At 40.6% G+C, this 14,692-nt stretch overlaps 1 protein-coding gene across 1 annotated transcript; it reads left to right on the forward strand.

The window, feature by feature from the left end:
- Positions 1-4,596: 4,596 nt before the first annotated feature.
- LOC140741649 (interleukin-23 subunit alpha-like) lies at positions 4,597-9,140 on the forward strand. The gene is made up of 4 exons (XM_073071933.1): positions 4,597-4,749; positions 5,871-5,972; positions 6,980-7,174; positions 8,937-9,140. The coding sequence occupies exons 1-4, from the start codon at positions 4,597-4,599 to the stop codon at positions 9,138-9,140; spliced, it is 654 nt and encodes a 217-aa protein (XP_072928034.1).
- The last annotated feature ends 5,552 nt before the right edge of the window (positions 9,141-14,692 follow it).

The raw sequence follows: 14,692 nt of genomic DNA on the forward strand, positions 1-14,692 counted from the left end.
AGAGATGAAGAGAGAATGTCCGGGTTGGCTGGGATCTTTGTTTATGTTGACTGCTTTACTGAGGCAGTGAGAAGTATAGAGTCGATAGACGGGAAGCTCATTTCTGTGATGTGCTGAGTTGTGTCCACAACTCTCTGCAGTTTATTGCAGTCTCAGGCAGAGCAGTTTCCATACCAAGCTATTATGCATCCAGACAGAATGCTTTCTATGGTGAATTGATAACAATTGGTAAGGCTGAACAGGGACATTTCATTAGCCTTCTTGGTGAGCTTTCTTGAACGTGGTTGGACCAGGACAGGATATTGGTGATGTTTCACACTTGGAAATTTGAAGCTCTCAACCGTCTCAACCTCAGTACTGTTGGTGTAGACAGGAGCATGTGCACCTTCCCCCCCATCCTTCCTGAATTCATAAATATTGACCAGGACAACATTTTAATTGTGCCTTGAGATCTATTACATCCATCTGAGAGAGAGAGGACAAGACATTGGGTTAATGTCTCAATTGAAAGATGGCACCTCCAACAGTCATGGATGTCATCCTGGAATACGTGCTCAAGTCTCAGAAGTGGATTTGAAGCTACAAGCCTGTGTCTTAGAGATAGAAGTACTACAGTCAAGCTGCTATTGTCACCTATAATACAACATATAAACACCCAAACAATCTGATCATGTTGGTGTTTATAGTTATGTAGAGATAGAGCACAGCTATCCAAGTCTGTGCCAGCCATCTGCCATCCAATTATAGTCATCCTACATTAATTCCATTTTTCATTCTTCCCACATTCCCACCAACAGATTTTATCACTCACCTACATACTATGGACAGTTTACAATGGCTAATTAACCAACTAACCCTTCTAGCCAAATAGTTATCCTTATACCAAATGGTTGTCTAAACTATTCTTTAAAAATGACATACACTCTGTTTGGTATAGGTGAAGATTTAGTACTGGTGAATATGTGTACATCTGGCACTGGAGACATCACTAAAACCCAGAGGACCAATTTTAATTGTTTATCAATTCTAAATCTCCTTGGAGACATGGATATGCCTGGGAGCTTGGAAGAACTAGGGAACAGTCATGAAACTCATAAAGAGGAAGAGAAAAACCTTTATAGGTCATGAAGAAAGAGAAGAACTTTATAGGTCACGAAAGAAAATGGCAGAGTGAGTGAAATTGATTTAATACTAAATGTCACTTCTGCACTGTGAAAGAAATTCTTGAATCAAATATGATGAGAGAAGGGAAGTATAATAAAAAGCTCTGTAGTGATATTAAGAAACAAAGAGGATGAGTGGGATGAAGAGGCATGAACTAGATGAGCTGAATGATTTCTTTCTATGTCAGTAATCTTTATCTTTCTTTGAAATCAGGAATGAGCAAGGCTGTGACATATACATGAGGAGGAAACCTCCCAAGAAAAGAGTATTACTTAAGTTGAAAGAAACTAATATGGATGGAACATGAGATAAGTCAGGGATCCACATTTAGAATCAGAATCAGGTTTATTATCACCGGCATTTGTCGTGGAATTTGTTAACTTAGCAGCAGCAGTTCAATGCAATACATAATCTAGAAGAGGAAGAAGAAGGAAAATGATAATAATAAAGAAGTAAATCAATTACAGTCTATGTATATTGAACAGATTTAAAATTGTGCAATAACAGAAATAATATATATTAAAAAAGTGAGATAGTTTTCATGGGGTCAATGTCCATTTAAGAATTGGATGACAGAGGGGAGGAAGCTATTCCTGAATTGTTGAGACTTCATCAGCCATGCAAAAAAAAAAGATTGCAGCTCCTGATGAGATCCAGGTAAGTGACTAGAATCATTCAGGGAATGCACAATTGGATTATGGGGAAACAATCATGTGAATTGACCACTTTCTCACTGCAAACGAGAGGACTGAGAAATGATATCAGGAAATAAAAAAGGGGTCCCAGAACTTCCTGTTGTGTGGTAGCATACTTCATTATTTCCACAAATAGTTTTGAACACATCTTAATGTTGAGAAAGAGTCAATCTTTCTGCTTGCGATCCTTTAGTTTTCCTATCCACAGTTGCTGCTTGACTTGCTGAATTTTACAGCATTTGTGGTTTTTGATTCAGATTTCCTGTTTTTTTTTTCAGATTCAGATCTCCAGTTTCTTGTTTTATTTTTAGTTATTCAAGTTTAAGTTGGTTTTCATAGGCATACATACTCAATGCCATAAAAATTATCTTTTTGCAGCAGCATAGTACATGACAAACATGAATTAGTGTAAACTGAAGTTAACATAAATTATACATAAATTAGATGACAAAATAAATATAACAACATTAACGAAAGTTGAGGGAAAGGAGAAAGAAATATATTCCGAGGTAGAGTTAAGATTTTTCAGGTCAGTTCAAGAGCCTCATGGCATAAGGGAAGAAACTATTGTTGAACCTTAAGGTGTGGGTCTTGAGGTTCCTGTACCTCCTGTCTGATGCCTGCAATGAGAAGAGGACATGAACTGGGATCCTTAATCACAGATGTCATCTTCCTGAGGCATCGACTCTTGTAAATGTCCTTGTTGGTAAGGAGAGCTGTATATGAGATGGATCTGGCTAAGTCCACCACTCTCTGTACTCTCTTTGCATTCCTGTGCATTGGAGTTTCAGGACCAAACCATGAAGCAAGCAGTCATAATGTTTTCTACTGCACATCTGTAGAAGTTTTGCAGAGTCCTCAATGATCTCCTTGAAACTCTAAGAAAGTATGCTTTTAACAATGTTTATAATTAGGGTTGAAAAGTCTGAATGGAGGAAATTTGCACAGATCTAGCTCCACAAAGGGCCAGGAGAAATTAGAATAAATTGGGAATCCTATAGGTAAATCTTGTTGGGTAATTTTTTTTGTCTAAACCGATAAACTCTTAAAACTTCTTTGCCTCTAGTCTCAAACAATCTTCCTTCTTACTGTACTACTGTCCTGAATTTTAGAACAAAGAAATTAGTATTTTTTTAAAGTGAAATATTTTTGGTCTTTTTAAGGAACTTGTCTGGTCCTTGGACTATAACTAAGTCAGAGAATGCATGGGAGAGAATTCCATTGCTCAGGAATTCCATAATCTTGTGGTATGTGAGTGGTACATAGCAGTTATCAGGAAAGCATGCTGTAATCCTTCTCCTTTTCCCAATAAGGAAATATCCAGATCTCTGCAACTATAGGGAATAGACTAGCTGAGATCATGAAAGCATCAACTCAAATATCATTCAATCTCGGAGCTGTAACCTGTCCTGCTCATATTGTGCTATCTCAACAACACATACAGGAAATGTTAATGATGCTCAGATACCACCAGTTTAACAGTGGATAGTTGCCTATTCTCCTCTGCATGTCCCCTCATATGTTAAAAGAGGAAAGACTGTTAGTGACTGAAATTGCAAGTGTCTACAGGTGATCTGTCCATCTAAAAGGGCTGGAGCCTCTAAATGGGAGAAGTTCCTTTTCTATTTTTACGTGCTGTTTTCATCTGACAAAATTGCTTTATTCCGACCTCTTTCAGTTCCTTTTTATTTGTTCGTGGCCTGTGGGCATAACTGGCAAGGTCAGCATTTATCTTGCCTATCCAAGACTGCCTTCGAATCAAATTAGCAGTCCAGTAACCTCATCTTTCTGTCAGCATGGCTCTTCTTTGTGAAGATTTCTGTTGCTCAATCCTCAGAATCTCACCACAGATGACCCAGCCCAAGTTCAGCTGCTTATACACCAGCATGATATAATAAAACATTGGAAGAGATTGTCATGGAACTACAGACTGGAAAAGGGGGCTAAAGATGGCGGATCTGTGCCTTAATTGAATTTACTCAGCTTTCTTCCCTATGATTTGATACTCGTAGCTAAAAGGTGAAAGATAAAATTAGTTAAATCTGTAATTTAATTTAGTGAAATCTCAGTCTGACTCCCAGTATTTAAGGCATTTTTAATTTCTCCAGAAAACGGGCAAATATTCTGATGAGACTCTTCTTTTAAAAAAAGCATAAAATATGTGTGACGTTTCAAGAGAAATGTTGAGTCCCTCGCATACCATTAGGATATTGTCACATATTCTTCATGTTCACCTGAACACCCTCAACTCGTTTGAAGTACTTATTCATTTGGAAAAGGAAATAATTTCCTGCCAAAACTCCAGACTTTACACTTTGTCATCAGATTTCCCTTTTGCCCTGAAATTGACAACTGTTTTATGCAGATGAGGGAAATAAAATGTCCGCAGGAAAATATCGCTCAATGAAATTTCTTAAGCAATAATGACTAGAGGAATTCGTAATCTAGCCCGAATAACCAAATACAATCAACTAATCTTTTTTTGAAACATATGGCTATCCAGTGGAAAGTGTGGATTGGGTGTTTTTGTTCAGGATGCAGTAGGCATGAGTGAGACAGGTGCATTGGTGTAGGTACGTTATTCGTAAAGAAACCGCGCGTACCGAACTTGAACTGGGAAATTCCGCTCTAACGTGAAGGTCAGTATAAAAGCGGGATCTGCTGTGCCTTGTATTGGATTGTGTTCGACAATCTGCTGTGGTACAGTGTTTAGCTGTGATTTATTTTTCAAGGAGTGATGGAGGGATGCTTCGGGATACTGGCGCTGGTCTGGCTACTCGGTGTGGCCGGTGTCGCGGCATCAGAATCGGATCAGCGGCCCAGCTGGATAACCTGTCGAACTCTTTCCAGGAATCTCACTTCAAAGATTTTTAACTACACACATAGACCGGTGAGTTGCTGCAAATATTATTTGCCCAATTTGTTTAAGGCTTAATCAATAAATAACTCCACTACCAAAAAAATAATGTTTATAGCCACGTCAAGTTTTTTTCCCCAAATTAGGACAAATAACACATTGCACTAGAAGAAATCGATATTTTTTCAATTAAGTGCTGTAAAGCATCTTTAAACGTTTAATTGTTTAGAAAATGAACTGAACAAAAAATCTTCACAATAATGAATTTCCATAATTGTATTTATTATTATCTAGAGCTTAATTAGTTCAATTTTACAATAATTTAGGGAAGGTTTAAATCACTTTCAATAATATTTGAACTTGCTTTGTATATGAAGCTTCCAAATCCATACAAAACTATTAATTAAAACTGATCGTATATTGGGATAACTTATAATTCTCAAACCTTCAGACGATTAGTTTCGTAGATAAATGTACCAATGGCGTGGAATAAACTAAGATTCCCTCGCAACCTAAAACTCAATCGAATTCGAATAAGTACCCGCAACATTTTGGACTCTCCTCATTCTCTCCCTTTAGATATTATCACCCTTACCCTAACGCAGGGCTTTGGTTCGAAAGATCAAATGTACATTCACACCACCGCGCCACATTAGCGGGGTTTCTCTAGGGGGTGTACAAACCCCCTCCTCTCCCCCCCCCCCTCTCTTTCTCTCTCTCGCTCTCTCTTTCCCACACACACACTGTCCGACGTGCTGAGTGTTTCCAACAGCTTCTGTTTTCATTTCGGATTTCTAACATCTGCGGTTTTTTCTTAATATTCTCTGTGACCCAGCATTTGATCACCTGACCTAGCTCTTTTGTTTGACAACTGTAGGCCCTTTAAAAGATAAATTGATGCGCTGAATAGTGTTTCGATGGAGGTTGGGGTGCGGTGGGAGGCGGGGGATGGGGTAGTAATGAATGCGACAGAATGACAAAGAAGAAATTCTCAATGGCCCCTCGATGTGAGCAAGTTCAGTCCCGGAGCTGTGGCCAGGTTGTTACAATCGAGGCTGAGCACTACTGAGTCAACCACAATAATATAACGAACGACTTATGGGGAATTCAAATCACGAACACCGTAACAAGAACTTCGATTTTTTTTCCGGCAGGAGGGTTGCTTGGAAAATCTTCAGTTGAATGGCAGTGAAAATATTCCACGCATAGAAGTCAGTGACAACTGTGACCCCGACACGCTCAAGACCTTACCGGAGGTAAGCTTCAGCTGGCGGGGTAAGGCAGTGGATTGGTTACGTTGCTGGAATCATGACGGAAATTGTGACCAAATCCCTCTGTGGTATAAATGATTATTGTTAAAGACAAGTTAAGTGACCACGACCACGTCGAATGGTTGGGAAATCCATCTGACTCCCTGACGCCTCATCATGTAGCACTGCATTAAACTTGCAGTCTTTCATAGGCATTTCCTGATTTTGCTGACCTTCAATATTTCTCCATACTTCTTCAATATTTCTTTGTCTGGTCTCTGGAGGAATTGTGTAGAGGCTGAAATTCGCATGCATGGGCACCCCATGTTTACAGAAATACCTCCAGTAACACTCTGCATATGGCCCCATTGTGTGGATTTCTACAGGTGAAAAATTCCTCTACCTCTGTCCATGTTCATCCTAGTACCTAGCTGCTGAGTTAAACCAGTCCACTATCAGAGGTGCAAGTGGACAGCTCACACTTGGTTATTCAGAGAAATTTAAACTGGCATTGTTCATGTCAGAGAATGACCACAATTGGCTGTCATGTTATTTGCTACAATGCTCTTGGACTGAAAAACACACCCTGTTGTTATTCAGAGGCCTTGGTGAAGAGTGCTTTGATCTTGGGTGAGAATGGGTTTGGATATGACTGTGATATTGTCCACCTATATCTGCGATATTGATATATAATTGCGATATAGTCTGGCATTGCTCACTACCTAACCACACACACCTCTGAGAGCTGTCAGAGAGTTCACGGGGCTTATAAATCTGACCCCAGCATGATTAAAAGGTCTTTCTGGTTTTATGGTGGTTTGGGCCAGAGATATTACTTTACCCCAGTGCTGCCAATCATCAGACGCAACACGAGGGATACCAATTACATTGAAATCCATGACACAAAGCACTGAATTGTAGCACCCTAATTGGGACTGGATATTAACATGGACACAGGTAAACACTACAAATATTGGTTTTACTTATGGTAACATCCCTTTGGACTCTTCCAGACATGCCTGAAGAAGATTAAAGAAGGCTTGTTATACTATCACAATCAGTTTAACCAACTGGTAAAAGTGAGCGTGTCAAAACACGGCAGCGATGTTTGGACATTTGCAGATAATCTTTCAGAAATGATCTTGGATCTTCTCAAGACAATCAAGGTAACACATAGTTCTACAAATAAGAAGTTTGGAGATGGGATGGTACTTTGCAAGGCTCGAAGGGTTGGTCAATAGTACTTGACTCCATTCCAAGAGAGTTGAGTCAATCATTTGGGGAGTGAAGCTTAATAAATGAACTTTTTTTTATATAGCTTAGAGCAACAGATTTTCAAAGCTAATCAGGATGCCTGGTTTGTGTGTTGCTTTTGTGCTGGAAGATTCACAAGCAAGGAAGTAAGTGTTATGAAGGCAGCTGTGGGTGATAAAGATCCAACTTTAGTGGCTTTGGAAATAAACATAGATAAAGGGAAACATTAATTATAGAAAGCTAATAAAACCTTCCTGCAATAGCAGGGAACCAGTTGGAACAAGTAGTCTTATTTAAGGGATGCAGCTTTGGAGTAAACAGTCATAATTGTTAAAGGAATGGACTGTTCTTAAAGGATTCAGGAAAAATATGTCATGAGGTCTTACCTTTGTTAACATATTGTACCTTAATAGGAAAAGTGGACGTATGAAGGAGCATTGTTTCAAAATGGATCTTCATAAACCCTGAACAATATGGAAATTGAAAACTAGCTTGTGTCTAGTTGAACCAACCATTTAAGCTATATTTCAGTGTATGGAGTATTTTTGTATATACCACCCAGAAATGTTTCATGCCTGCCTGATGTGTTGCTGTGAATCAGAGGGTTGCATGCAAACAGGAACAATTTGCAATGTCAGTGTTTTTGGATGGATTTTTATGCCGTGACTTATGCATTAGATTTAAAATCAATTTCCGGAGATGAAAGGACTGTATTAACCCACTGCATCTTCCAGCTTCCAGTCATCTCAGTCCTGGGTCAGTGCTACAGGGGTTTCTCAGAGCAATGTCCTCAACCCAACCGCTTTTATCTGTTCCATCAATGTGCTTTCTTTCATTACAAGGTCAGAAGTAGGAATGCTTACAGATGATTGTCTGGGTTGTGAATACAACTGAACATTATAAAGCTAATCAGTCTGTTCATATTATGCAGCAATACCTAGACAACATTCAGGTCAGAGCTAAGAAATAGAAATAACATTTTCACTACAAAAGTGCCAGGCAATGGCCATCTCCAACAAAAGAGAGTCGAACCACCTACCTATGACGTTCCAAGGCATCACCATTGTTGAGCCTCTCATTATCAACATCCTGGGGTCACCATTGAACAGAAACTTAGTTGGACCAGTTAGATAAATATCCAGCTCACATGGTGAGTGATTTGCCTTCTGTCTCCCCAGAACCTCTGACCATCCATAAGGCACAAGTCAGGAAGGAGTGTGAAGGAACACACCAGGATAGGTACAGCACCAACAAGGTGCTCAAGATCATTGATGATAAAGCAGTCCTCCCTATCTACCTCCCTAAACATTAATTCCCTCCATCGCCCATGCATCATGGCTGCAATGTGTGCCAACTCCAAAATGCACCACAGTTACCCATCCAGACTACTCATAGTTTCTTAAAAACCATTAGCACATAGGTAAGCACAAGAAAACAACCATTGACTTTGAAATATATCACTGTTCCTTCACATTGTTGCATCTAAATTCCGGAACTGCCTTCCCAACAACACTGGGGATGCACCTTCACCAGAAAGGCTGCAGTTAATCAAGAAGATATCCTTACAACCATCTTCTCAAGAGCAACTGGTGATGGGCAATGAATGTCAGCAACACCCTTACTTTGAAAAATGAATAAAATATGTGAGACATCAAGGTGCTGTATTAGAAGGGCAATTTTGTAACCCGGTTAATGGTTGATACGTTTATGTTTCAGAACTCAGATAACAGCACTGATGCCACGGACAGCAAGGTCACCAACAACGATGTCACAGATGTGCACCAGATCAACGATTGGATATTGAACTGCACAATGTTTGTTACTTTGCGGAGATTTCAGTCATTTTCATCTTTGGTAGCCCGTGTCTTTGGACATCCTACAGGAAACCCTTCGAATCATTTTAATACAGGCGACTTTTGAGTGTAGTTAAGGCACCAGGTGGGTCAGGAATCATCCTGAGAAATAGACAATGTCCAGTTTGTGTTGAACAGTCCCTTTTATACACAAATATTGGTATTTTTCCAATACCAATTTGCTTTATAAATCATCATCTTAAATGCATGTGGCAGTTTAGTGATTACTATTTGATTAATCCACTGGATTAGGAGTTCACATCCTGGCATTTGCATTCATTTTTTTGGGGGGGGAAAAAAATGTCTCAGCAAAGCAAACCATGAAATTGTTAGTTAAAACCCAAATTGGTTCACTTAATATCCTTTAGGAAAAAGATAGGCTTTTATGTGACTTAATTCCTACGTCAGTCTTCCCTGCTTAGAAAATCATTCAAGAATCACCAGCTCTTTAAGGCAACTCAGTAAATTCTGACCTTGCCGCTGATACCAACATCCTGTGAGCAAGGGGAAAGTAATCAAATGCATGTGAAAACCTTGAGCATTGACTTTTTTCATTTTCCATTTTCTAACTTCCCATTGAACGTATTTATGTGATCCCAGAAAGCAATTAATTATAAAGCCTTTTAAGCAAGAAATTTAAAAAAAAAATCTGCTTTGAGCTCTGGTTCTACGCTTTGCTCTCATATTCACATTGTCATAAGGTCTTTGCATTTGTTTCATCTTTATCAGTTTAACAAATGAAATTGGACAGCTTGACATACTGTAGAAATATCTAGATATTTATTTTCAACAAAATATTCAATATATATTTATACTATTTAATATCAATGTGCTTCAAGCTTTAATCTTTGTGGTGAACTACATATACCTGTCTGGACACGCCCCCTGCTGACTGCTCCTGTGGCTCCTCCCACAGACCCCGGTATAAAGGCGATTGGAGCCACAGACCCTTCCTCAGTCTCCAGGATGTTGTGTGATGGTCACTTGCTGCTTGTGCTTTCTTCCAGCCAATAATAGCCTAGCTTAACCCACGTCTCAGAGTTATTGATGGTGCATCAATCTTGTTAGCGCTTGTTACAGTGTACTAATGATTATAACTGTTTCTAACATTTTCAAGCTTATATTTAAAAGTTTGTAGAAGACAAATTTGTAAGAAGTGTAATAAAGATCTCAGTAAATTCAAGTGTCTGTTCTTGATCTGGGAGGCTTAAAAGAGCAGTCTGATACTAAGAATGGGTTCTGTCAGATAGTGGAAACAATCAAACGTAAAGGGGAACAAAAAGTAATAGAGGAAATGGACGGTGTTCATACTAAATAAAGGAGGAACTGTCATTCAGGAATTGCACCAAAATCTGACTGTGCTCCAACCCCACATTTGATTCTCTGGATGTGAAACTGCCGGAGCACATTAGGTAGATCACTGAATAACCCAGCTAAAACCAGGAGAGAACATGTCCAGTGATCAACACGGGACTCTAAAAGCCTTTTCACCACCTCATGCCAATTGTAGTTCTTTGTGGGTGAGTACCAACAATGTGTACTGGCAGGACATTTGACTGAGTATGCATTATAGTTGAAACTATCAGCAACTGAAGTTCATATGGGAAAGTTATGCTTTGAGTTGAACCGAACACAAAGGCAACTGGACACTTGGAAACCATTCTGATCACGTTTTGGATGGTGTGTCAAACGATCTCAGAGAGTTCCACAGTCCAAGGACAAAAATTCTCCACAAAAAGCCCATAAAACTCCTGATGTCCCATCAGGGTTTCAATCCGAAATGTCAACAGTTCCTTTCCTCTCACAATTGCTGAATTCCTCCAGCACATTGCTTGTTGCTCTATAAAAACACAACTTTTGTGCAGCTTGTAGAATTTTGTTAGGCACACATTGCCTGATGTGTTTGTCTAAGTTGCTCAATTCCTTCCACTAAGATGGCAGTGCACTCGCTGCAGCGGCCACTCTGGGTCCAATCAAAGGTGCGTTTGTTTGTCTTACGCATCTTTTTTACGACCCCAAGTCCTTGCTGGATGCTAAGAACATCAAGTACTGCAGGACTACCCCATCAGCGAGTTGCTTGATAGAGATGGAGCTGGACTTATTGCATACCGTTATTGTGTTGTCACTTGCACTTGTTGTGTGGTACGCAGTGTGAGTAATTGTCCCGGACATTTTTATAATGATCGTAAGATCCTGTTGGACATTGGTAATGTAGAATACTATGAGTCTGCTTCACTGGATCATTGACAAAACTGACAGTGAGGGAGCTGCATTGCCTTGGTTTTGGTGAGGACTTGGCTGACTGGGAGAGGAGATGCCGAGGCTGTGTGGCAGGGCCCGTGCACTGGAATCTGTACTTGGGTTGGGGGCTGGCCTCTCCCATCAGTGCTGCCCTCCAGTGTTCACTCAGTGATAGAATAAGCTGGACCAGGACAACTTCCCATCAATTCTATAGTCATGCCACTCAGGGAGTTGGGCTAAATTATATCTTTTGTTCTTTGTGACAGTATTTTTCTGAAATCATGACTACATGTGCTCTGTGCAGTATGCTGTGTGCTGTTGTACTGTGTTTTACACCTCGGCCCTGGAGGAACCATGTTTCATTTGCCTGTGTTCATGTGTGTTTGAATGACAATTAAACTTGAACTTGACTGGACTACAAAAGTTCCTGATTGCTTGGATAATTTTCAAACATGTGACAGGTGTTATCAATACAAGTTCATCTTCCTTTGATTAATCTGAGCAAATGCAGTATTATAATTGAATGCATATTACATTCTATCTGATTAGTCAGAGTACGTCAACAGGCATCCACTTCCTCTGGTGGACAGCACAGTACCTGATTTGCGTTGTTCCTGGAAAAAGGATTTACAAATATTGGAGTTTTCAACCTACACACAGACTCTTTCCACATTCAATTCTCTGCCCAGGGCTCTGCATGAAAACTAATTAAATTTTAAAGAAAGATAGACAAGGCTATATAGGACCCTGGTCAGACCCCACTTGGAGTAGTGTGCTCAGTTCTGGTCGCCTCACTACAGGAAGGATGTGAAAGCCATAGAAAGGGTGCAGAGGAGATTCACAAGGATGTTGCCTGAATTGGGGAACATGCCTTATGAAAATAGGTTGAGTGAACTCGGCCTTTTCTCCTTGGAGTGACAGAGGATGAGAGGTGACCTGATAGAGGAGTATAAGATGATGAGAGGCATTGATCGTGTGGATAGTCAGAGGCTTTTTCCCAGGGCTAGCACGAGAGGACACAGGTTTAAGGTGCTGGGGAGTAGGAACAGTGGCGATGTCATGGGTAAGTTTTTTTACTCAGAGAGTGGTGAGTGCGTGGAATGGGCTGCTGGCAACAGTGGTGGAGGCAGATACGATAGGGTCTTTTAAGAGACTTTTGGATAGGTACATGGAGCTTAGAAAAATAGAGGGCTATGGGTAAGCCTACTAAGCCGAGCACAATACTCCAAGTGGGGTCTGACCAGGGTCCAATATAGCTGCAACATTACCTCTTGGCTCCTAAATTCAATTCCACAATTGATGAGGGCCAATACACCATACACCTTCTTAACCACAGAGTCAACCTGCGCAGCTGCTTTGAGTGTTCTATGGACTCGGACCCCAAGACCCCTCTGATCCTCCACACTGCCAAGAGTCTTACCATTAATACTATATTCTGCCATCATATTTGACCTACCAAAATGAACCACTTCACTCTTATCTGGGTTGAACTCCATCTGCCACTTCTCAGCCCAGTTTTGCATCCTATCAATGTCCTGCTGCAACCTCTGACAACCCTCCAGACTATCCACAACACCCCCAACCTTTGTGTCATCAGCAAATTTACTAACCCATCCCTCCACTTCCTCATCCAGGTCATTTATAAAAATCACAATGAGTAAGAGTCCTAAAACAGATCCTTGAGGCACACCATTGGTCACCGGCCTCCATGCAGAATATGACCCGTCTACAGCCACTCTTTGCCTTCTGTGGGCAAGCCAGTTCTGGATCCATAAAGCAATGTCCCCTTGGATCCCATGCCTCCTTACTTTCTCAATAAGCCTTTCATGGGGTACCTTATCAAATGCCTTGCTGAAATCCATATACACTGCATCTACTGCTCTTCCTTCATCAATGTGTTTAGTCACATCCTCAAAAATTTCAATCAGGCTCGTAAGGCACAACCTGCCCTTGACAAAGCCATGCTGACTACTACTAATCATATTATACCTCTCTAAATGTTCATAAATCCTGCCTCTCAGGATCTTCTCCATCAACTTAGCAACCACTGAGGTAAGACTTACTGGTCTATAATTTCCTGCGCAATCACTACTCCCTTTCTTGAATAAGGGAACAACATCCGCAACCCTCCAGTCCTCCGGAACCTCTCCTGTCCCCATTGATGATGTAAAGATCATCGCCAGAGGCTCAGCAATCTCCTCCCTCACCTCCCACAGTAGCCTGGGGTACAGCTCATCTGGTCCCGGCGACTTATCCAACTTGATGCTTTCCAAAAGCTCCAGCACATCCTCTTTCTTAATATTTACATGCTCAAGCTTTTCAGTCTGTTGCAAGTCATCACTACAATCACTAAGATCCTTTTCCATAGTAAATACTGAAGTAAAGTATTCATTAAGTACCTCTGCTATTTCCTCCGGTTCCATACACACTTTCCCACTGTCACACTTGATGGGTCCTGTTCTTTCACATCTTATCCTCTTGCTCTTCACATACTTGTCGAATGCCTTGGGGTTTTCCTTAATCCTTCCCGCCAAGGCCTTCTCATGGCCCCTTCTGGCTCTCTTAATTTCTTTCTTAAGCTCCTTCCTATTAGCCTTATAATCTTCTAGATCTCTAATGTTGCCTAGCTCTCTGAACCTTTTGTAAGTTTTTCTTTTCTTCTTGACTAGATTTATTACAGCCTTTGTACACCACGGTTCCTGTACCATACCATAACTTCCCTGTCTCATTGGAATGTACCTATACAGAACTCCACACACATATCCCGTGAATATTTGCCACATTTCTTCTGTACTTTTCCCTGAGAACATCTGTTTCCAATTTAAGCCTCCAATTTCCTGCCTGATAGCCTGATAATTCCCCTTACTCCAATTAAACGCTTTTCTAACTTGTCTGTTCCTATCTCTGTCCAATGCTATTGTAAAGGAGACAGAATTATGATCCCTATCTCCAAAATGCTCTCCCACTGAGAGATCGGACACCTAACCAGGTTAATTTCCCAATACCAAATCAAGTACAGCCTCTCCTCTTGTAGGCTTATCTACATATTGTGTCAAGAAACCTTCCTGAACACACCTAACAAACTCCACCCCATCTAAACCCCTTGCTCTAGGGAGATGCTAACCAATATTTGGGAAATTAAAATCTCTCATCACGACAACTCTGTTATTATTACACCTTTCCAGGATCTGTTTCCCTATTTGCTCCTCAATATCCCTGTTACTGTCGGGCAGCCTATAAAAAACATCCATTAATGTTATTGACCCTTCCTGTTCCTAACCTCCACCCACAGAGACTCCGTAAACAATCCCTCCATGGCATCCACCTTTTCTGCAGCCGTGACACTATCTCTGATCAACAGTGCCAGGCCCCCACCTC

Source organism: Hemitrygon akajei, chromosome 18 (genome assembly GCF_048418815.1).
Source record: "Hemitrygon akajei chromosome 18, sHemAka1.3, whole genome shotgun sequence".
In the NCBI taxonomy this organism is placed as follows: Eukaryota; Metazoa; Chordata; class Chondrichthyes; order Myliobatiformes; family Dasyatidae; genus Hemitrygon; species Hemitrygon akajei.

Coding starts and splice junctions, on each gene's coding strand:
- LOC140741649 (XM_073071933.1), top strand. CDS start 4,597: ATGGAGGGATGCTTCGGGATACTGGCGCTGGTCTGGCTACTCGGTGTG. Junction 5,973..6,979: donor CGCTCAAGACCTTACCGGAG/GTAAGCTTCAGC, acceptor GGACTCTTCCAG/ACATGCCTGAAGAAGATTAA. Junction 7,175..8,936: donor AGAAGTTTGGAGATGGGATG/GTACTTTGCAAG, acceptor TTTATGTTTCAG/AACTCAGATAACAGCACTGA.